Source organism: Glossina fuscipes, unplaced genomic scaffold (genome assembly GCF_014805625.2).
Source record: "Glossina fuscipes isolate IAEA_lab_2018 unplaced genomic scaffold, Yale_Gfus_2 257, whole genome shotgun sequence".
Classification (NCBI taxonomy): domain Eukaryota; kingdom Metazoa; phylum Arthropoda; class Insecta; order Diptera; family Glossinidae; genus Glossina; species Glossina fuscipes.
In genome coordinates, this window is record NW_023998600.1 from 1230078 (window position 1) to 1254004 (window position 23927).

Sequence of the window (23927 nt, forward strand, 5' to 3'; positions counted from 1 at the left end):
TATATTTTTTATCACCATAAAATTCTGAATTGATTTAACCCTGTCCGTCCGTTTGTGTGTCTGTGTGGCGTGTGCTGTTGGCACTCTCTTGGTCAGAAAAATGAAGATATCGACTTCACATTCGGCAAAAATGTTGGAAATCTTTGCACGTACGCTGGTAATGAAAATGAATGAAATTGGTCAGAGCAGAAGCGCGCAGTGGAGCGTAAACTGAACCCAACTCATTTTTTTTTAACAAAAATTTGTGGATTTTTGCGCGATAACGGTGAAATTTTCCTCCTTTATTTAAGAGACTCTTTACTCTCTAGATTGAAAAATGAAACCAATCGACTGTGTCCACGCAACGTAACGAGTAATTAAAATTAATTTTTTTCACTGTTTTGAGGTTTAATACTTATTTATCATAAAGCAAACAAGACAAAATGTTTAAAACTATTTTGTACACTCCTCAAATGAAGATATATTATTTGTCTAAAAATGGGTTAATAGTGAAATGAATATTATGGACACCGTGATTAGGTTTTTTTTAATAGTACCAGTGATATGGGTATCAAATAAAAGAGTTTGGAGAGTGGAATGCGAAAAGCGTAGTAGTGGATATGCGAGATTCGCCCCAGCCGAATATAACTTTCTTACTTGTTTTTATGTTCCACCGAGTTGGCTGCAAATTCAATAGAAAAATACACTAATACAAAGGTATTTTTCAAAATAAGGGGCAGTAAAATGTCGGGAACTCAATATGAAATAAACGATCAAACGAAAGCAAACCGTACTCTGCATCTATTGGCTAGTTGTGTCAACTGGTCTTCCAATTCCCATTGTATTGCTTCTATTTGCGAGTCTATGTTTTCGTTGCTTCCTATCGGTATAATGCATCAATTGCGCTATGTTCGTGTCCTATAAGATAATAAAATAAAATTTAATCGGCATATAGAACTTGGCGGAGTTGTTGTCACCGTAACATTTTTACTATCAGTATTCTGTTTTTGCGCCATGTAGACGCCCCGTGCAATGAATTACAATCATATATATGGAAGAATGCATTATCAGCAGTTACCAATAACTGCTAGACTGATGATTTGATAGAAAAATTAACCTATCTATATGCTAATCTTCGACTAACAAATTTTAATTAACAGACAAATAGCCCAACAGATGTTCTAATCTACATCTTTATGCATCGAATAGCAATTGCAATATTTTTTGTAGACACAAGTAGTAGAAAATTAATTATTGTTTACAAAAATCTAATAGATTCCTGTAAACAAAAGCTTGCCATGTTTTCTACTTTTTATTCATTGACGTGATAAGCGCGATAAATAAAGCACAAGAGATTTTAAGATTTGTAAATAAACTGAATAGCTACTTTAGCCTTTTTTGCAATATATGCTGGAAAAAGTAAACTGAAGTACATCACATCGGACAATAGTTTCCAGAAGTAAATAAGAAGAAAAACTCGCACTTGTCAACATAGTTACTTGAGAAGGAAATTTGATATGAACTACTGTAGCGAAGAAGAAGGACGATTACGTCACTACCTTCGAATCATGGAAAACGTATAAATATATATAAACAGTGATATTTATATATCACTTTTCTGTAACAAGGTCTGAAAGTCCTCACTGTCTGCTTGACTATCGATGTGGATTGGATCTATTATTTTTACGGCTCCTCTGAAGAGCATCGAAGGTTGTAGAGATGGACGCACGTATTATTGCTCAGCTGCTAGTTCAGCAGATATGGGGGAAGTGGGCTATAATTTTAGTGTCACGGACACTTCACAGACAGTTACAACTAAAAGAAATGCACGTGTTTTACCCATATAAGAATGAACGGACGGACAAAAGATTAGTTACCAATAAGTTTTATCCTAAACCCTGGGCCATTCTGTACCTTAACCTACCTATGGTCTCCTTTGACACATGTTTCGCAATGACAGACTCCGATTTATATATCCTACTTTTTGCAACTTTAAAGGGGAAGAGCATTGAAAGCAACATTAAGTTCTTACTGCAGCAACAAGTCCATTTGGAATTCGGAATTCACACGGAATTAATTTGGAACAGTGTTGCGAAATGTACAAATGCTGCGCGGGCTTTACGGAAGCTACGTTTTACACTTTCCATGGCATAAAATTGAAAATTACACCCCGCATTTATTTTTCTGTCCATCTGTGTATACATCACTTTGTATTGAATTGAAATTTTCGAAGACCACAATGTTTGGCTCAATTTAAATTTCTAGCTAAGTGTATAGATTTTGGAAGAAACTAGAATTGTAGAAATAATTCCATCTATCTTAGGTCGAAATTCGCTATACGTGCGTATAAATTAAGGGGTTGCAGAAATGTTGGCCATTTTTCCACTTGAAAAAGGGATTTGTTGAGAAAAATCGGGGTAGTATATATTAACCAAGATTTTTTCAACATTTACATTTTTGGTAACATGGCGATATCATGTCGAAAGAGCTTATATTGGTTTGACAGCGATCCACCCACCAATCCATTTTCGCACTTCTTTAAATTTGCGGGCCCACGCACTAGCTAAGCCATCCCGCATCGATCTCAACAAATGGTAATCAGAAGGTGCCATATGTGGTGAGAGCGATGAGGATGGCAGGACTTCCTCAATCTTGCAACAGCGAAAAGCATGGCATTTTCAGTCACCTTGCGAGATAGCCATTTTTTGTTTGTTTTGGGCCTTTCCCATCGCATGGAAACGTCTAGAAACATTTGATTCATCAACTGATACACTGTTCGTATGTTTTTTGAGAGTTTGTGGTCGGGTTTCGTACAATGAGTTCATTCGTTCATTCATTGTTTCGAGCTTTTTTGGTTCTCCAGGCGCTTTTTTGCGGTTGAAATCACGATCTTTAAACCGTTGAAACCAAAATTCAAAATTGGGATATGATGGAAGATCATCAGCATAAGGTTCTGAAAGCGTTTGGCAGAAGACTTTCTCAAATTAAACAACAGCAAGAAAGCGTAGGTGTATGCTGAATAAATCAATAATATTAAATGGAAAACTGTTATTTTATGTGGAGGAAGGTCGAAACTATCGAACTCAACTGTTCTCTGACATTTCCCATTTGTTTATTATTTTTGCCTGTAGAAGTTGCTGACAAAAATTTTTGCAAGCACCTAATACAGGTATGCAACATCATGTCTATATGCTATTTTGCATTTGTATAATCTTTTTGGATATGCGTGCGCTATATACATTTGATTAATAAAGCGAACAATCAGCATTCGAGTTTACAGGCATAATAACAACAGCAAAAATAGGGAAAAGCTCCATTTCATATAATGTTACGGAAATCCCAAATCCAGTTCATTCCAACTAATTGTTTTTCTCAAAAACATAAATTGCCTAGAGAGGGAAAAGCCAAGTGCACATTCGCGACGAGTCCTGCAGCTACCGGTCGAGGAAAACGATTAGCGGAAAAGCAGGTTAATGGATTAAAAATGAAGCCTTGAACTTAGATAATAGTAATACGCTTGTAAAAATGTACATAAACTGAATATTTGCAAAAGCCCAGTGAGTCGGGGCAACGAACAAAAGGCACGAAAAACGAATGTGTTCTGAGTCTTCATTGTAAGACCTGTAGGCGTTGTAGGCATTTAGATAATTTACAGGCTCTTGTACAAGTTTGTGGGTCATATCTCCTTTTTTTGAAAACGTGAAAGTTATCAAACAGTCACTGTGAGCGTATTTCACTTTACGCCTTTGTTAATCCAGAAAACCATACAAAATAATGTTTGGATATTTGCCTTTCGAGCGTTAACAGTAACACGGATAAGATAAGTAATAATACTGTATTGGGTCGCGACTTACCGTTAAATAGCCTATACCACCCTACAGTTAATCTTTTGAAGGCTTTTTTCAAAATAAGATATTATATGGGAACCAGTCGCAAAAGTTGTCCGATTTGGACCGTTTTCAATAGCGTTCGTCCTTAGACCAAGGCACATCGGTGCATCAAATTCCATCTAAACATCAGAGAATTTGCGATCAGTAGGTTGCACATAAGAAAACAAGACGAACACACAAGATTAGATAGATTCAACATCGCTTTCTAATCGGTATAAAAAAAGGTAAGTCTGTCTCAAGTCCTCCTGGGTGTTGCATATCTCCGCAAAAATTTAACATATCCTCTTAGTAGAAGTGTAAGCCCTCATGATAATAAATTAAGTTATTTTTCCCGGAAAATTCAATTCAAGCATGTAAAAGCGGTTAACAGACAGTTGGGTAACTTTATTAATTAAACCTATTAAAAATTAAACCAGCCAGTTGTCCATATATAAAGAGAAGAGAAATCGTCAAGCATACGTGAGCTTTGATGAGTTGTGAAAAATACACCTATACAGAAGGTAGTAGCAAACGTAGCTTTTCGTATTGTAAGAGACAACTTACAATTAAACATTTTCTTTTTTTCTTGTTTAAAAAAAGCGAAACTCAGTTTCGTTCAACTAGCCTGTGGCTGCACCTGATATACAATACAGTCAAACCTGTTTTTGTGCGGTATTTTTTTATGCGCTTTTTTTTTGTGCGTTCTTTTTGTGCGATTCTTTTTGTGCGATTTTTTTTTTGTGCGGTATATGAATATCGACACATTGAATTTCGCCGAGAGGTTAGGTCAATCTGAACTGTGTTGGCATCACTTTTTTTGCTATCGGTGTGTATGTACACATTGCAACAGCCATTTTCATACCTATTGCATCAGCCTATTTCATTAGGCATGCTCAATGTTCTTATGCATATATTGCATCAGCCAATTTCAATACATACTGCGCCATCTAATAACGTTAGTTAATTGCTGACCTTTTAACCATTAAGACAGGATTAATTTTATAGTGACATTAAAGGTAAATTAATTGTTTTCCCTATTTAGATATAGTTTTTTATGATTTTTATTTTATTTTTAGTCGTAAGTACTCCCTTAAAATGAATAATCGAAACCCCAAAAAATTGAAAAGAAAGACAATTACATTAGAAACTAAAATTGCAATATTAAATAGACTAGCAGATGGTGAAGGATCCACAGCTCTTGGTAAAGAATATAAATTAGGTGAATCCACTATAAGAGCAATACGAAAACGTGCAAGTAGAATAAATGAATCTAAAAATAAAATGATTGAGGACGAAACCGTAAATGATAGTGACATTATCAATAACTTAACAGATCATGAAGACGGACATCTATTACAGCGGATAAAATATATGCAGGGATCCAGCTTTGCAGCAAATTGGAAAAGCTATAGATAACAATTCTCAAAGAAGTTTGAAATTCCAAAAAGAGCTTCGATTGTGTATATCTGGCTATCGTGACGTTTACAAACAGCTGACCAAACGACTGTCGTCGCAAAAACTTATCATCGACTACATGTTAACAAAAAATACATCAACTGTAGTATCTTCAAGTGACGAAAGCGATTACGAACCAGTTCATCGCAAAAATATGCGCGTTTTGAACTACGACGAGTAGTACATATTGAATTATGTACATTTTAAAAATTTCTCCTTGCTTAAAATTAGAAATTAAAATTTTTTTAAATGTTTCAATGTGTAATTTAATTATTTATTTTGTTTGGAAAGCACTTTCTTGCTATTTCGTAAAGCTTTGACATATTTTATAAGTGAGACTTTTTTTATGCGGTCCCTCTCTATCGCATAAAAAAAATTTTCTTTAATATGCTGTGAAAAATTATTTCTTATAGCTATTTATGAAGTTTTTGAATATTTTTTTTGTGCGGTCCCTATCTACCGCACAAAAACAGGTTTGCCTGTATAAGCCTTCTCTGAGGGGTAACTATACGCTCCGATGAACCATAAATAAAATAAGCATAATAATGAATGCAAACTTAAAGCAATGAATAACAAAGTAATACTTGATAAGTATACGGTCCGTTGTGCGGTAAACTGTCAATAAGAGTATAAACCAAAATAAGTAGAAATGAAAGGAAATTTTATTAAAAGAAGAAGCTTTGTACATGGTCTACTTAAAAAAAAAAGAAAAAAAAAAAAGCAAGTGAAAACATTGTAGCCGGTCTCGTCTGACTATTAAATTTCCTACATCACATTATCTAACATAATTCTTATGTTTACATATATATTAAAAATTAGACCTTTTTGCAAGAGAAAGCTTTCTTTCCGTAAGAATGGTTGTGTCCAAAAGGTTCCAAAATTGAAGTACATGTTCAAAATTCACCACAGTTAATTTTTAAAAACTTGGACTTTTCTGTCAAAAATTGCTATTATCATAAAGCATTGCAAATTAGGCCTTTCCGTCACATGAACTTCAATTTGTATTACATCAGAGAGGGTTCAAAAAATTGCCACAGCTGCCCCAAAGCTTTCACACCAATTTAGAATATCAAAATACTATTACTTTGACGGAAAGTCTTGAAAATTGCATTAAGTTATATGAGGAGATGTGGATCGGTTTAAAACATTTTCAAGAAAGTTCCCGTAACCTGAACGCAAGATGACATGGACAGAAATTAGACAGATGGACATGTTTGGATCCATTCAGAATCGTTTTCTGAATCGATAAGTATAATATACGCTGAATCTATCTTAAGCCTTTCTGCGTGTTACAGACGACCGCAAAAACTTAATATGCTTTGCGCCACGGGTGATGTAGATTATAACAACATTTAAAAAGTAAGAACACTTGAACTTCTAATGTTTTTGCCAAATTTGTATGTGGTATCTTAGATTTTGCAGCCAGGGGAGTGTCAACAGCACAACCGGCACAGATAGAGAGACAATGGATGGGCAGACATGACTGGATCAATTCAGAAGAATAAGTGTGTTTTATGGTATCTCTTAGGTGTTGTAAACGTTATGATAGACTGAGTATGCAACCATCCTTGGGGTATAATAATATCATGAAAAATAAAAAAAAAATCAATTTTTCTTTGTTAGTAAACTTTGCATGCTTTTGCCTCTCATGTTAATGCATTCAGCATTTACCTATTTAATATTTGAATCATTGCCATGTGATCTAAGCTCTTCACCTCCATTTATTCGTATATTTTTTTTTTTATAAGTATTATCTTTAGGGACAATGTTTGAAAACTTCTCTTTACTTTAGCAGAAACGTTCAAAAATCTTCAATGAAACAACCGATCCTAAAATTTTGTAAGTATTGCTTCTTCTTTTGCGATTTTTCTGTTTAAGAGTGTTCTAGAGGTATTTACAATAACAGGAAAAATTTGTAATTTACAAAAATATTTAAATTAATTTTATGCTATTGTGGTCTTAACTTTTATATTTTTTATGCAATATTTGTTGATATTTGTCATAAAATAAAGATAGAGGAATGGGTTAATTTTTTTTTCCTATCTACTTTCGAATGCTTTTATATTTTATGGAACGCTCTTGTCATTCCATTTCAGAGCTTAAAATAAGCTGATCGATTTCGTTTAAAAACTATATCACTTTTTGTCTTTCATCCCGCTCTAGTGAGTTATTGTATTGAAAATTATTTGGAGGATTTGATGAATTGCCGGCGGGGCGCAGTGCCGTATGGGAGTAATACTTTCTTTATGAAGTCATTAATGGTTAGTGAAAGTTTTTGTTCAAGCTTAAGCAATCGCATATAAATTCATGATAAACAATTTAGGTTCTTTTTATAATTATTTATTCCGGCTTATTAAACCATCGATGTTGAATCTCTAGGTATAGATGAATTGAAGTTTATGAATGCAAATGCTAAGCTTATTCGCTGTTACTGCTGACGGCTACACCGCCTCGCGGTGCTTACACTGCATTGCTGTTCGTATTTGAAGCCGAACAAATTTCATTTTTTTCGATTGATGACGATCTCCCTTACGTTTTTGGCAAAAAACGAAAATTTCATTTCTTCCGATTATGGATATTAAGTACAACAGGAGTGTGTAAAATTACAGTCGATGATCGACTGTCTAGACGGACGGGAGGACAGATGTATAACACAATAGCGGGCAAATGGGCAAAGCCTAATTGACTTATGATCTTATTTTAATCAAAAATGTTGCTGTCTTTGGCTTATTTCTACGAAGCATTTCCGGATGTTACAGGTGGAGGGATAAAACCATTGTATCCCGATTTGGTATTGAGTGTAAAAATGTTATTTCCACACAAATATTTAAACACAAATAAAGCAGAGTTTGTGTAAAATTAAAATTATGTTGTTATTTTCCATATATATAAAAAAGAAAACTTAATTTGTGTTCTAAGTGTTACTAAGATTCTTGCTTATCATTACTTGATTTCATGTTTATAGAACATTTGACAAAATATATGCAAGTAGCAGCAAAATGCGAAAACCTAAGAATGCGACAAACATACAAATGCAACACAAGCATTTGAAAAAATTTGCTCATAACTGACAAGCATTTAAAAACTTTAAAAGCAAAGCAAATTCCAGAAGTGTTGATTTATTACACCCATTATCGAAGAATGTGGGGTATACTCATTTTGTCAATGTTTGCAAAGTGTTTGTTTGTTTGCAACGCCCAGCAGGAAGCTTCAGACACTCAACACGCATTTAACAGCCAAACAGACAACCGAACTTATGGACATAGCTAAATCGGTTTAAATTTTGACACTAATGGAAAATATATATGTTTTATGAAGTGTACGAAGCTTCTTTCTGAGTTTTGGAAACGTTTTGACAAAAAGAGAGTACCTCCCGTCCTTTGCTGACGGGTATAAATGTGTCATATGCGCCTGTAAACATGTAAATGTGAAGAAAATATTTGTTGCAATGCAAAATTGTTTATGTGTTGTACAATGTGTTTGCTAAAAATAAACAATACTTTTATTATTTTATATATTATTTTATTACAATAATAATATATTGTAATAATAAATACATATCAGTCCATGCCTTTTTTATGAGACTGTCAATCAACTAATAGAGATTATATAATAGATATGATGTATAGTATACGCCCTGTAAATATGTGAATGAAATGGTTGCCTTGTTGCAGTACTTGTCATATGTCATCAGTTTGACGACACCATAAATATGAACGCATAATAGACAAGAAAAATATATTAAGTCGTGACCGAATCTTTTATACCCATCACAGTAATTCTAAAAAAAAAAGAAAGAACTATGTTTTCAAATTCTATAACATTGATTTTTTCTATTTTCAGAACAAAAGTGGGCAATTTACATGATGTATGTTTATATGTACTTTGTGAGTACGAAGCCAAAAACACGCGAAGCAAGGTTGTTCTAAGAGTGTTCTTTGAGCAGGTAGCATCATTTTCAAATTTTTTGCTAATTTGAACGATACCTTCATTTATGCGGAAGAATTTTTACCACAGATACAACACCGTTGGGCAGATGGACGGATGGACGGACGAGCAAACAAAAAAGTTCAGTTGTATTCCGAAATTGAAACTGTTATAAAGAAATTTAAAAAAAAGTTTATGCGCGCCATAATATTGAGTAGACATCGTCAGTTTTTCCCATTTTCGTACAAGTACTGTAGCATCGCTCCCAGAATATACGTCCAAATTCTTATAGATATATTCGCTGTAGTTTGCGAGTAGTGGCCATAAACCAATTTTTTAATGCATGGGTGTTCTCACTTTACGTACCCTTCGAACGTGTTGGCCCATTTTCAATACCAACCTGCGTGCAAACACTTCCAATATTTTTAGCAAATGTGAAGTCGATACTTTCAATTTTGCGGTCAGCAGTAGACATTATATATACGGACAGCCAGGCATTAAATCGATTCAGAATTTGATGTTGATCAAGAATATGTACACTTCGTGGTATCTTTGAAACTTCCTTCTGAATGTTGCAAACATTTTGACAAAATGAATATACCCCTCATCGTTCGGTGATAGGTATAAAAGATAAAAAATTTCTTAAATGTTGTATAAAAATAACATTCCAATTGGAACAATAATAACCCTAAAATTGCAGTAAAATCAATGTACGGTATGCATATATACAAACATGATCAGCAGATAATACTAAAAAGCATACGCAACTTATAGTTTTTATCAGGCACATGGCCTCCATTAAATTGAACACATCATTTTCAAAATTTAAAAGTTATTGCTTTTTACTTCGTCATACATTTATAGCGGTTCCATTCATATTATACGTGTATTGTACGTTTGCAAGCAAATGAATATTTTTATAGCTACCGGTGAGGGTTGAAAGTATCATCATTTTATCAAAATGCGTACAGCATTCAAACGGAAGCTTTAAACACCTCATAGAGTATGTATATCTTTTATAGATTTGAGTTTTACAGTTCGCACGTCTCTTTGGATTTGTTTGGAGTGTTTATAACTGACATTACCCAGACAGGCCGACGGACGCGGCCATATCGATTGTAATATTTAAATAAAATAAATATTTATTTGTCCTGTCAGCCCTCTAAAGTGTAAAGCTGTTCTATCTACAAAAGATTTAGGGCAAACTTGCCCTAAATTTTTATATTATAGCAAACGTAATTTAATAAGGAAACTTGTTAGTTCTTCCCGATGACATTATAGTTTCTTTAATATATGTATATTATCGCATGATTAAAGAAAAGCTCACGATTAAGTTTCAAAACTAATTATTACCATTTAATATTTCCGAGATCGCACAAATACATCGCTTAAAGCACTTTTTTCAATTCCATAATGGCTTTTGAATCCGTAATAAGTATTTCGCTTAATTATCGTAAACATATTTAATTTTCCCGACTGCTTCTTTCAAGTTTTAGTACACGTTTTCACCACCCACCGTATTTATTCCCCCTTCCTCCTTTCTTTCCGTCCCATACAGTCATCGCTCTCGCCGTCTCAAAATTTTTACATTCACGAGCGCGAGCTTCACAATCTCTTTTTCAGCAAATGGTTGCTTTCTTGCTTTACAATACAAAGAGATGAAAAGGGATTGTGAAAAAAACTCATATTACACATTACACATAAATTTTTTGAAATTTTACTCTATGTATTACTAACATTTAACAAAGTTATACATGCTCCATCTGTTGGTGGCTGCAATAAGTACGTGGAGATCGTATCTTATAGGTCCCTAATGAGTACGAATTCTGCGTCGGCGAATTGTACCCCAGTCTTTGGCGTGCTTGGCGGGTAGTAATCTAGCGAGTGCATGGTAGAGTGCATTAGACTAGTCTACCATGTTCAGTGCAATACCCGAGACCTATATATCTTGAAGAAAAGTAGTTCATTGGTGTTAGCTACCAGGAAAGTATGGAGGATCCGAAGCAAGTACGGTTGTTTTTAACAAACGCCCAAAGTGTGCCATAAGGCTTTGCAAAATAAACTGGGAGCCACGGGGGTCAGGAAGCTCGCTCACTAAGCCACGTATGCCTGCGGGTATATGATGGACTTGTTCTTAAGTCGTAACAAATAAATAAATTAATTACACTATTTATGCTAAAGGAATTGACGGACGGCTTTCCCTCTGGCCGAATAAAAGAAAATGTCTGGTAAATGAATTAATACATGCAAAAAGGAATTGATGGACGGCTTTCCCTTTGGCCGAATGAAAGAAAATGTCTGGTAAATTAATTAATACATGCAAGAATGGAAAAGGGGTATGACGAATAAGTTCTCCCCTTTTACCTATTTTTACTTTTGAACACATGTCATGAATGCCTGCGGGTAAAGGTGGTAATTGATCAACAAGCACAGTGGAAGCCTTATGGCGGAAGCAGTCAGTTGATCAATTGGTGAGTCCTGACTACTGGGTGCGGCCCTTCGGGGAGTACTCGTGGTGGTTGTGGTTGGCAGTTCCAAGCCAAAGTGGAACAATCGAGTGCAGCTAGGCCCTCGCCACTCACCAGAGTGGGGTTTATTGTTCCATACACAATAAACTGATCTGGACTCTGGTGCTGTTTAGGCCCCTACTCTGTGGGGATTGTCTAACTCGCCAGGGGGCGTAGTACGCTTAAAAAGTGGTTTGGGCCACCGTGGGGTTAAGCCTTACAGGCAGGAACCCACGTTAAACCCTTGCCACAAATTCTGCTTGGCGGGTGATACTAAACACTATACTATCAAAACTGTTAGTTCTATATCCACGGATACCGAACAAATGTAATATTCAATCCATCACAACTTCGCGAATAACTTAAGAAGTCCCGTAGACCATTCAAGACGACGAACACATTGCAACGAGTTTATGGTATTTTAAGGCTTAAGCCGAATGCTCATCAAAATCTTTCATGAAATCATGAAATTTCCAGATGATGTTTCATGGCCAATGAAGTCAATCTCTTAATCATTAGTATATAAAATTTCATGTCAATGCGTGCAAGAAGAAAAAAAAAGGTCTTATGCGGTTTCTTTTTCATCAATACATCTAACGCAAGATAAGAATTGAAAGGGTGTTGTGCGTTTAACTTCAAGCAAATTTGCTTAACGATAGAAGAAGTGACAAATCGACGTGTGTCCACTGTAGGGCATCGCAACAGTAGCGGTCCAGGAGACGATTATATATTATTAACTAATATATAAGTACAAAATTTTGTGAGTGGGAAATAATAAATAATGGGAATGTACACCAAATATACAATAACGTAACAAACGGACACACATCCGTAATATTGGAGAAACATTTTCCTGGAGACGAAAAATAAACGAACATTGGACATGAATTCTTGAGAGATAACGGATGAGGCCATATTTCTTCAATTGCTTTTCTTTTCATCATAACTCTTATCACAACTGTGGCTCATCGAGAATTAATTTTGTTCTTGAGCAAAGAACTTTGTAAAAAGTCTTACTTTTTAGTAAACTACGAAAAATGTAGTAACGAAACTAAGTTGGTCTGTGTCAGACAGTCGATTGATAGTTTTATGTCAAAGCAAGTAATACGTCGACATAGATGTACTTCTCTATTCTCTATGCAGAGAATATTCCAAAAGCTTTTTTGCATAACTTAATAAACAGATGAATTCCTCTGTGTTTGCATTTGCAAAAACTATTAATCTTTTCTCTTTTAAACCAAACTGAATATAAATACCTTTTTGTTTTTTTTGAATTTATATTATCGACTATTTGTTGCCGGAATGCACATTTAATGACATATTTTTGAATTATTTTTTCCTTAATTTGCTTCTTGTGAAGGAAACTTTAAATATCATATTTTCGAGTTTTTATCTTCTTCATTCCCTTATGAGAGAACTTAAAAAACAATTAAGAAATTCTGATCAGGAACTGAGCGCGATTCGAGCCGCAGGAAGAGCAAAATGCTATTAATGACTTTACTTTTTATTATTTGAGCTGTTAAAACATCTTTATAAGAACGATTAAGATAACCAAGGGATTGCTTCACCTGGAATTTTTGACACTGTTCACTACGTTCATCAGAAACGTGAATGGCTTTGTTGCTGATTTAGGCGCGGCAATGCAATACCGCTTTTGATTAAAGATTTCTGTACCAATAGGATAGCCATCATCATCATCGTCAGACAGAACTCTTCATCGGCATAACTAGTTTGCTGAAAAAATTGTTGAGCGATTTCTGATGCAGAAAAGATGAGATTTTTTCAATTGCGAATTCTCTATGGAGGACAAAGACATTATAGAATCGCCTAGACCTATCTCAATCAATCTTCAGTTTCAATATGTTTGCTTCCCTGTCTTCACGGTGTTCAGAACTGTTTATATTTAGTAATTTGTGCGCAACATGTTTATTCTAACGAAGTTTCCCGAGTAACAGGCAGGAAAACAGTATCTTCTTATAAATAATATCTTTAACGAATTCTTTAATAGTGGAAGATATATTGATTTCCTGAAAGCAGCTTTTCTTCTATAGAGAACATGCAATGTTCCATCTACAATTTCGAATGTTTTCTTCTGATTGCCACTACTAGCGACTCTAAATAGTGATGGAACAAAATAGCGCAATGCTCGAACATGTGAAAATGTGAAGAATGGAAAGCAAATAAACGAACTACTTAGAAAGCCTTGAAAAGAAATATTAAATATTCTACCCCTTGCACGCACATACCACGTTTAAATTTTGCCTTTTATTTGCAGTTATTTTGTCATTTCTCTGTAACGATTAGTCGAAAAATTGAAAGAGTGAATTCTTAATCACCAGAGATAAATCACTGCATTTCTCTAACAGTTCGCTATTTGATTTTAATTTTTAATTGCAATTCGAGAGCAATATATATAAAAAGCATTTCAAACTTTACGTTTCTCCCTTTCAACAACATACTTTCCATGAAATAGTTCATTATACCCACTATTGAAGGATGTGAGGGTCCAAGTGGTTGCAGTAGGCCTCAGAAATCTTGTAATGTAATAAATTCCGAATAGATATGGCCCTGCTTGTCCACCCATCCATGTAACTGTTTTTGGTAAGCAAAATTAAAATGTCGGCTTTAAATGTCGCAAAAACACGCAAGTCCACGAATGCAGGTTGATAATGAAAAGGGGCCACGTTCGTCGAACAGAGTGTCTACAATGTCTCAAGAATGCATCCATGTAAACACATCCACGATGACAATTTGCATGTATGTTCTATTGATGACCTTGGAATATATGCATAAACATGGTAAAGATTGCCTACGACTACACAACAACATTATGGAATATTGAACTATCATTTTCTTCGAATCTCTTTTTAAGTAAAGACGGTGGCTACATTCGACACAGGAGACTCATCCACCTCCGAATACAAGTTTATTACTTGGCATTCAGGTCATTCATGCATTACTTACTCAGCAAGTCAATACTCCTGTCCAGGGAAGCAAATGACTCTTTTTTTTTTTATTTCAAACCCACCACTGCAAGATGGGCGTATACTAATTATGTTTTTTCCACAATGTACATAACACCCAGACGGAATCCTGAGAGATCTTACAAAGTACAACTCTTCTTGATCAGCGTGAAATTCTGAGTTGATTTAGCCATGTTTTTCTGTTTGTGTGTCTTTATGTCTGTACGTTTTGTTGGCACTCTCCAAAAATGAAGATATCGACTTCAAATTTGATAAAAACATTGAGAGTTTGTGCACGCAGGACGGTATTGAAAATGGGCCAAATTGGCCAGAGCAGAAGCGCGCAGTGGAACGTAAACTGAAAGCAACATGGAAACAATCAACCATGCACACATAAAGTTATGAGTAATTAAATTTTATAACCAGTCCTGATATAACCAGTCAAATTTTTATCCTACTCGTAGCACCAAGAGGTACGCATGAGAGTGCCCATAAAGACGATTCATTATTACTCAACGAAAGATTCGATAGCAACTTAACCTTATGCCCCTATCAACTTGAGTATGTTTAATTGTGGGAATGCCCTGATGACTAAGTTACTGAATTTTTACTGAGAATGGCAAATTAACCTGGTTCTTAACTTATTTATTACTGCCAGCTGATTAGCCTGTACACCCACATTAAAAAATGTATAATACGCGTCTTACCCCATAGGCTTCTTACTTGTTTTAATTTTTGCCAGACTTTAGGAAGAATTTTACCTAAACGTTCTTTCCACATTTTAAATTCGCAACAAGCGATCAGAGCTAACTCCCTTCGGTTCGTATTCACGGGGAGTCTTTTTGAAAGTCATTTCGCATGTGGGCAAGCCAGGGGATAAGTCCGATGGGAAACTAATGTTAAATATAACGAGGACACAGTCAATTGTCAAGAAAGTAAGTTTGGTGTGCATTATTACGATGATAATCGTATACTTACTAAGTTTGTTTTAAGAATTCGCTTGTGGGCCCAAAGTCATTATAATAGGAGTGGGAAAAGGTAGTGAATTTGCACCACATAACTCAATTCTTGGATTCACACTTATGCCGACTAATACTAATAGTGGGAATAGGGATTAACTAATTATGATTTGGAAAATTTTAAATGTATTAAAAAGAACAAGGAATTTTACATAAAGATTTGGTGCGGAAATTTTAAACTTGGCCCTCATTGCCACAGTTTTCCTTCAATGATTTCTAAAATCATTTTTTCTCGGAAATACTTCATATTCGCTTGCGAAAAGTCGATCTTCTTATCGCGAGTTACGTACTCGGCAAACATACAACTGAACACACCGCAATCACTGCCGTTCTTTTGTTGCGGCAGATCGTTTACCGATTCAATTGTGAACTGACTCGTGTCGAATGCTTTTTTACGCTTGTCCATCGACTCATCTTTCAGATATTGTTCAAGAACTTTTAATATCTTCGGACAAGGAGTACCCATTGAGTTGTAGAACTTTATGCTACGGTTCTTCAAGTGAATAATAGCCATACACCAGTGGATGCCAATCAGGTGAAGTGGAATTGGCAAAATATCTTTAGTAAAAATGTCCACCTTGCGCGTCCACCGCCTAACCCCTCCATAACCAGCTTGTAAGAGACGTGGAAAAAAGAAGGTGTTCATGGCGTATACCGAAGGCAGACCGTTAGATTTGCTGTTATTGCGCTCACCGCGATCGATAAGAAGATTCATATAGAAATTTATGATTTGATCGTTGAGCCAATTACAACCATACAAAGTACGTAAATCTCGCCTGGTTATATTCAGATTAAATTTTGATGTCAAGATTTCATCCGTTGACCCAAATATAGCAGCATTAATACGGTCGCGATGCTCTTTTGCGAATTCTATACACTTGGCTTTAGTAGTATTCTCCTCATAATCATCGCTTAGCAGTGCTTTGTGTTCAACAATTTGAATGTTACGCAAGCGATCTTGTATTTCTACCTCAGGATCAGGTCGCCGATTAATTGACTGTTTACGGACTGCGTCGGTTTTGTGATCCTTCCAAAATACGTTATTCCGGCATAGAGACGATTTTGACGGGGAATTTTCATGCCAGTTGTCTTTATATTCTGTTGAGGAATTCGCCCGATCCCGCAGATTGTTAATCGGATCAAAAAACTTCAACTCTGTCTTCTGCGGACTTTGTTTGATGAATTCACGGTCGTCGTGAGATCGAAGAATATGAGTTTCCTCATCACTATGAGTGTACTCACGAATGTTCCTTTGTTTTGTAGGTAAAAGTGATTTATTTTTAGTAGTTCCTGGAGCAATTGCATTTGACGAGCAACGAAGCTTAAGGGATGAAATTGACATATCTTTTAAACCACGGGCCGATGAAATGGAAATTGGCAACAACGTTGTACGTTTCACTTGGGATTGGTTATTAGGTTCATATATAGCGGCTGGTGCATCACACTCGGTTCGACTTGGCTCGGCTTGCTTCCATAAACTTACATATTTTTCTGAATGTTGACTCTTTTCGGTCTCTGCCACAACAGAACGACGACTTAGTCGCCCTGTGTTGGGTAAATACTCTGAATCGTGCAGTGGAGGGAATGAAGCAAAAGTTGGAACTTCAGAAGAATTACAACTACTATTAGAGGCTCGGAGGCTTAACTTCTGATTGCCACCCGGTTGACAGTAGGCATACGAAGGTTTCATATTCTCAGCAGGCAACAATGCAAGCATTGAAAGATTGTCAATGTGCTTTGAGGATGTGGCAGACGATGTCAATTTATCCTGGAACTTTGGCTCTTTTTTACTATGCAAATGCCTTGAAATGTCAAACAATCTTGATGCGAATCCCTTTTTAATGCTGCCAGAAGATTTTGGTTCAACTAAATCGTCATCATCAGAAAACTCAACATCGGCATAAACAGTATTTTTAACAACTCGATGAACCATTTCTGGCACAGAAAAAAGAGAAGTATTATGGCAACTATCCAACTCGGCTGAGCAATCCTCAGATTTTCTTTTACGTTTATTTTCCGGTTTCGATGATTGAGGACTGGAAGACTTGTTAAAATTGAGTAAACTCCGGAACTTATTTTCTATATCGAAAACCATCTGCAACTTGCCTTTCACGGGTTCTAGTAACAGACTTAAAAACCCTCATAAACGAAATGGAATCAACTATATTATGTTGATGATTTCTTTTCTACTTCTTGTATGGAGAATGTTACGTTGACGAGTTCTTTTCTATTTCTTGTATAGAGAATTTCTGCTCTTAGAGCTGCTGCCTGTTAAAGGAGATAAGTAAATTAAGGTTGTAATCATATCTGCTTATTAGATACTGATGCAATGATAGTGGCGCACAATTCAGATTATCAATCCCCTGCTTTAGATAATGGTTAGATAGCAATAGACTTCAACCCGTGCAATGTTTGTTACTACCTTAGTGTTATAAAAAAAAAAAAACTGCGATCCTTTAAAAATCAATTCAAAAACATTTCTTATTAATTTTCATGATTTTATTTTCTTTAAACCGTCCAATCATTGATGTCTTTTTTACGCATTAACAGAAGAAAATGAGGAAGCACCAGCATTCAAGTGCTATAAATCGTATCTATTCGAAATGATGACAAATAAAAAAGTGAAAATTAAGAATTAAACAAATCTAAAGCTTTTTGATGATTATTTATCTTCAACCAGTCATTAAGGCAAGAATGGGAATTTCACTAATATTGGATTTTACAAAGCATAAAGAAAAAATGTCCCCCTTTATTCGAGGTGAAAAATTTATGTCCCGATATCACCACTATCATTAAGACAGTAACCAAAGATTATATCCTTACATTTATTTTATTATTTTGGCACGCACGCTTTCAAATTTGCGTTTCTTCCTTTAGTTAAACTATTCACTTTTGAACAAATTCAAACATTTTGTTATTAAAAAAAACATTTCTCGTATAAAAAATTGAAGCAAAGATTACTTGAAGCAAAAAGTTGACAACACAATATTTGAAAATTCAAACGAAGTACGCTTTGATTCTTGACGTATAAAGAGAATTGTAGTCATTTGTGAAAAAAAATTGTCTTGAGGTTTGAAAAATAGTGAAGCAAAAGCATCCATCTTGATTGATAATCAAGAGACTATGAACTGAAGAAATAATTAAGTATTTGCAGTAAATCAGCTGCAGCTCGGAGCACGTATTTGCTCGCAATGCCATGTTTTCAATTTATAGATCAGAACGTAAAAGTTTCGAAGCCCGATTTTAGGTCCGCCGATACTTTTAAAAAGAAATGGATAATAAATAAAAAGTTTAATTTTCTCATGTTCAAAACTTTAAATATTCTTTTACCTTTTCCTTGAAATATTTATTGATTAATTGACTAGTTAATGATGCCTTTATATTTACTGAAACAACGTCCCTGCATCGAAATTTGCTTTGCCCAGAATATAACAAGCAATCGACGAAACATTCTTTGGCCATAAAGTATTGAAGTAAGTGAAAGCGAAAAATTAGAATTGCAAGAATTCGCCACGCCAAGTGCATAAGCATTCTTTTTACAATTAAGAAAAAACATTCCATTCCAACTTGTCAGTCTAAACAATAATAGTATAAAAATATACACATCTTCTTTTCCAAAAAAAAAAAAAAAGAAATTGAAATTATCCCAAAAAATATATTGACGGCTAATTACGGCTGACTCTTCTCTCTTCTCTTACAAGAGCAAGAATATAATTCTACTGCCAAAAATCTGCACAGATTCGCGCCATGGCATGGCACGCTTTAGCAAATGTTGTTCTCTTTGTAAATTCGGCTAGATCTCCGCGCTTTGTGCGTATGCTTCGCGGGGAATTTATTGTTTATGTTTGTTGAAGATAAAATGCGCTTTGTCCTTTCTCAGGTCCACGGCTCATGGCTGTCCTCGAGAGAAAGAATGCATCAATTGCTAAGTTGACCATACTTCTAATTCTAAAACCTGGTCGATCTGCAAAAAAAAATCCTAAAACAAAGAAAGACCCTGCAAAAAATCTTAAGTTAACGCCCCTTAGGTTTCTGTAGAACTAGTATGCTCATCCCAACACAAACACCGCAAGTTTACATTTAATACCGAAGACTTCTGAAATGTTTCGAAATTTTCCTTTGCTGTCAAATTAATCACCTCGAAACGTTTAAGCTCCCAGTATTGTTCCACCTAAGAAAACCATAATCTCATATCATGAGTGTAAATTAGGGACCATCCTAACCGAGACCATTCAATTCAAGAAGCATCCTAACGAATAAAATAAACAAATATAGATTTCCATAAACAACTGGCGTCATTCGAACTCGTTTTAAACACTTCTCACCATGGTCCCGCATTGCACCCTACTGTAAACATTCCTCCGGTTTCGCTAAAGTGTTGACTGTAAATTACTGGTTAACCCAAAGGTTTCTCCTAAGTTAGTCACTTCATTAATAAGTCCAGTATCGTTAAGTTCCGCAATAAAAATTAGATATTGTTAAATAAAATAAAATTAAAATTGTGTTTCAATAAAATAAACACCCAAAGGATAAACTCAAAATGTGAAAACTTATTTAACTTATACAATCAACAATAGCCCTAATAGCGCATATTAAATAGCATTCAAAGTAATTTAGATGAGCAAGGCTTAACAAATGTTACAACTTTTTCAATTTCTTTTTAAATCATCAAACAATTCAAAGCCTGTTAACAATGAAAACAACCCAATTAAGTTGCGTGACTGTCCGCAACGAAATAAAGCAAATTGAAGACTACCTTCATTCAAATGACTTTTCAGCGGCATAGTTGTCCAAAATATTTGTCCACTATATATTCAGAAAATAATTCTGAATCGATCGGTATAATAAAAGCTAGGTCAATCTTAAGGCTTCTGCGTGTAACATACGTTCCCACAAACTCAATACAGCTTGTACCACACACAAGTACACAAGCTGTGTGAGGTGCAATATTATATAATCAACCAATAATACTCAAGAAAGCAAAAACTAGAAATTGTTTTTCTTAAAGTAGCAACTAACATTTATGTATTCTTCTTCCAAATAAATTCAACAAGTTTTCCCCTGCGACAACCAGTCAACAACATGGACCGGCAGAAATCCCTAATTTAAAAGATAAAAAGACAAAAAGCTTGTTCAAAATGTTTTTCGGAATTATCCAAAATAAACCCTTTGCCTGCGGCATAGGGTAGATGGATCAAAACTTCTTAGCTAAGGTTTCTTACTTTTTGCCAAGTGTACGGTCTGCCATTCATATCATGATTGAAGAAAGCAAACCAGATGGAAATTCAGTCCATTAAAATGTTCATCTCCAATTTGAATGATATTCAAATATTTAGATTTCTTTTAGATGGGCTATAACAGGCTAAGTAGTTAAGAAGCGCTCTTCAACTCTGGCGGGACACCTTGCTTTAATTACGATTGACATGTGGTAGTAGCTATAGCAAGTTGAGTTTCGCAGCAACATCATGAAACGGGATGTTCCGGTCTTCCATACTTTATGTTCAGAATCGACTGTCACCAATCGCTGTGGAAGCGCTCTAGTAAAATATTGAGTCGGACATGACGATGTTCATATTAAACATTGGTACATGGCGCATTAAGTATATGCACATATATATAGCATCCTGAAGCAGAATCATATTCTGAATGAAAAAGCTTATCTGCCGGCCTGTCTTTCTTCTTATTCGTTTCTGTCCTTCTTTTTATTGATTTATTCTGCGTAATGTCTATCAATCGAATTTGCGTCCATCCTCCAGGACATGTTTCGTGTTACGACGTAGTACGACCAATAGGCGTCCTTAACACTAACTTGACATATTTGTCCCAGATTTGGACTAGGTATGGCAAATTGTAAGGCTTCTTATGTGAAGTAAGCTTTTTAATGAGGAAGAAATTAATAAGAAAATAATTTTGTCATTATTACTATATGACAAAAACAGAAGAAGAAACAAAAGAAGATTTTTGAAACAAAGTTAATTTTGCTAAATTTAGATAATGGCCTTTCATATACGGACTCTATGAGAAGCGAGTCTTTATTCAAAAACAAATTATCATATGTGTATTCTACCACGGCCTTGCCCAGCTTTGTACAGGATTTTAATAAATATGTTTCCAAAAGATTTATTGTTTTTGATGTTATCATCTGCCATGAAAGAACTGTGGGAGACTTCAAACTGAAGCGGAAACAATCAAAACGTCACGAAAAGTGTGTTGAAAATCCGACTTTATTTGAATTATTTATCAAAACAAAAATAAATTCGTATACAAATGCCTAAAGTTATTACATCAAGTTCTAAAAAGTGCTGGAAGATACTCGCAACAGTTTCAGATTAAGTTTGAATTACAAAGCTCGACAATCTCAATGGCCCCTATAGAGATCTCCTTATTCGCGCTTCTTTGCATTTCCTCGAGTTTTTTGAATCCATCACAATATCTAACAACATATTTCATATCGATGGCATATTTTTCCAACAAGACGAGCACATCATAAATAATTTGCAAGACCCATAACTCTTCGGTGGCTAGATGATCACAGAGGAGAATCAAAACATGAGCAATTCTTTTCGTTGAACATGGTACAAAAGGAAGAGCTGCTGAAAGGAGTTCAAAAATGGTGTCAGCGGCTACCCTTTTCACGTGAGCTTCGCTCCGGCATAAACCATCAATTAAAGCAGGGAGAAAATCAGCATTTATTACTTCCAATTTTTGCGATCGATTACCCTCTTGAATAATGTAACAGAGAAGAATGAAGGTGCGGATAAGCACATCTGGATCGCTTCGCGGTTGAAACAACACAAGCCGGATATTAGGTAATATGTTATTTTTAAGAAGCAAACCAATACGGGAAGATGAACCGAGCGATAATTGCTGTAACACCTCAAGAGCTGCTCTCTGTATTTCAGCTCTAGGATTGCACATCAGGGTCGCCAACGGTAGCGTGGCCCCGTATGCAGCGACCAAATCGCGTTCGCGAGGACTATTTTTGATAATAGCGGCCAAAGCCCAAGCTGCCATTTCGCATGTTTTTAAATCATCACAATATAATGTACGCACAAGGCATGGTAAGGCGCCAGACTGAGCGACCAATACTCTATGCTGCTCTGATAAGGCTGAGATTGCAAAAAGGGCACTTGAAAGTTGCAGTCGTAACTGCGAACACTTAGTGTCTCTTAAGCACCGCACCATCTTCGATAACGTCTCGCTTAACTCATCAATGCTAGGGTGACACGAGCTGCAAAAGGAGCAAGCGGCACTGTCGTGTTGTTGCTTCTCGGTTTGAGAAAATACTTTTGCTATTTGTTGCAAGTAATTCACTCTGAGGGTTTTTTTTCTTTGAGTACTATTTTTTATCCCCATTTTCTTCTTCTGAGGCTGTGTTTCAAAATATTTCAAATTACAAACGTTGTGGAAAAGCGCGAGTTAAACACTTTCAGTTTTTCTGAGCAAATGTGTCATTCTGAAGTAAAGTGATTCGATTATATACCAATTGTTAGCTATCAACAGGTAAGCAATTTCAATTAAGGATAATATCGGGCAATTTTATATTAATCCTTGCCATAAGGTAAGCTTTACCTGTTTACTGCTTTTGGTCACATCTAATAAAACAATGTTGGTTATACAGTTGTAAGTTGATTTAAAACCTTATAATAAACCGATTTATGTTCTAAAAATTGTTTGAATTTAGCAGAAAACGATTCAACCTTAGAATCCTTCGAGCAGGCAAACAAATTGCATTCATCTTCTTCTTCGTTTTCGAAACTATTTTGTACACCATGTCCACATCGAAATTGCTAAAAATAATGTGTGTTCGACATGTCAGACACTTTGCTCCTCACTATCATAATTGAGAAACATCTTGAAACATTGTAGTCGGCCTGTGCCGACCACTGGCTGTACCTATTCTACACCACATTGTCCTACACGTTTGTTATTTTGCCGTAGAACACAAAAATTATTCCCCGTTTTTATATGAACTTACTTACTTACACAATTGTGTGTTGAAAATTAGACCTCTTTGGAAATAAGGGCTTCCTCTTCGTAAGCACGGCTGCGCCCAAGAGGTTCAAAAATTGTGGCACGTGTTCAAAACTCAGCACAATTAATTTTTACATCGACTTATTGTTATGGGCATAATAATAACTTACCACAAGGGGTAAAGTCTGGTCGACAAGCTTGCCTATGGTTACTTTAGTTAGGCTACTAAAACAA

General features: G+C 35.4%; 2 protein-coding genes across 2 annotated transcripts; both read right to left on the minus strand.

Moving 5' to 3' along the window:
- Positions 1 to 15906: 15906 nt before the first annotated feature.
- Positions 15907 to 17814, minus strand: LOC119642747 (sentrin-specific protease 1-like). Its single transcript, XM_038042014.1, has one exon. It carries the CDS (start codon positions 17812 to 17814, stop codon positions 15907 to 15909), a length of 1908 nt encoding a protein of 635 aa, XP_037897942.1.
- A 4229-nt stretch (positions 17815 to 22043) lies between these two features.
- On the minus strand, positions 22044 to 23075 carry LOC119642748 (importin subunit alpha-1-like). Its single transcript, XM_038042015.1, has one exon. The coding sequence runs from the start codon at positions 23073 to 23075 to the stop codon at positions 22044 to 22046; it is 1032 nt and encodes a 343-aa protein (XP_037897943.1).
- Positions 23076 to 23927: the final 852 nt, after the last annotated feature.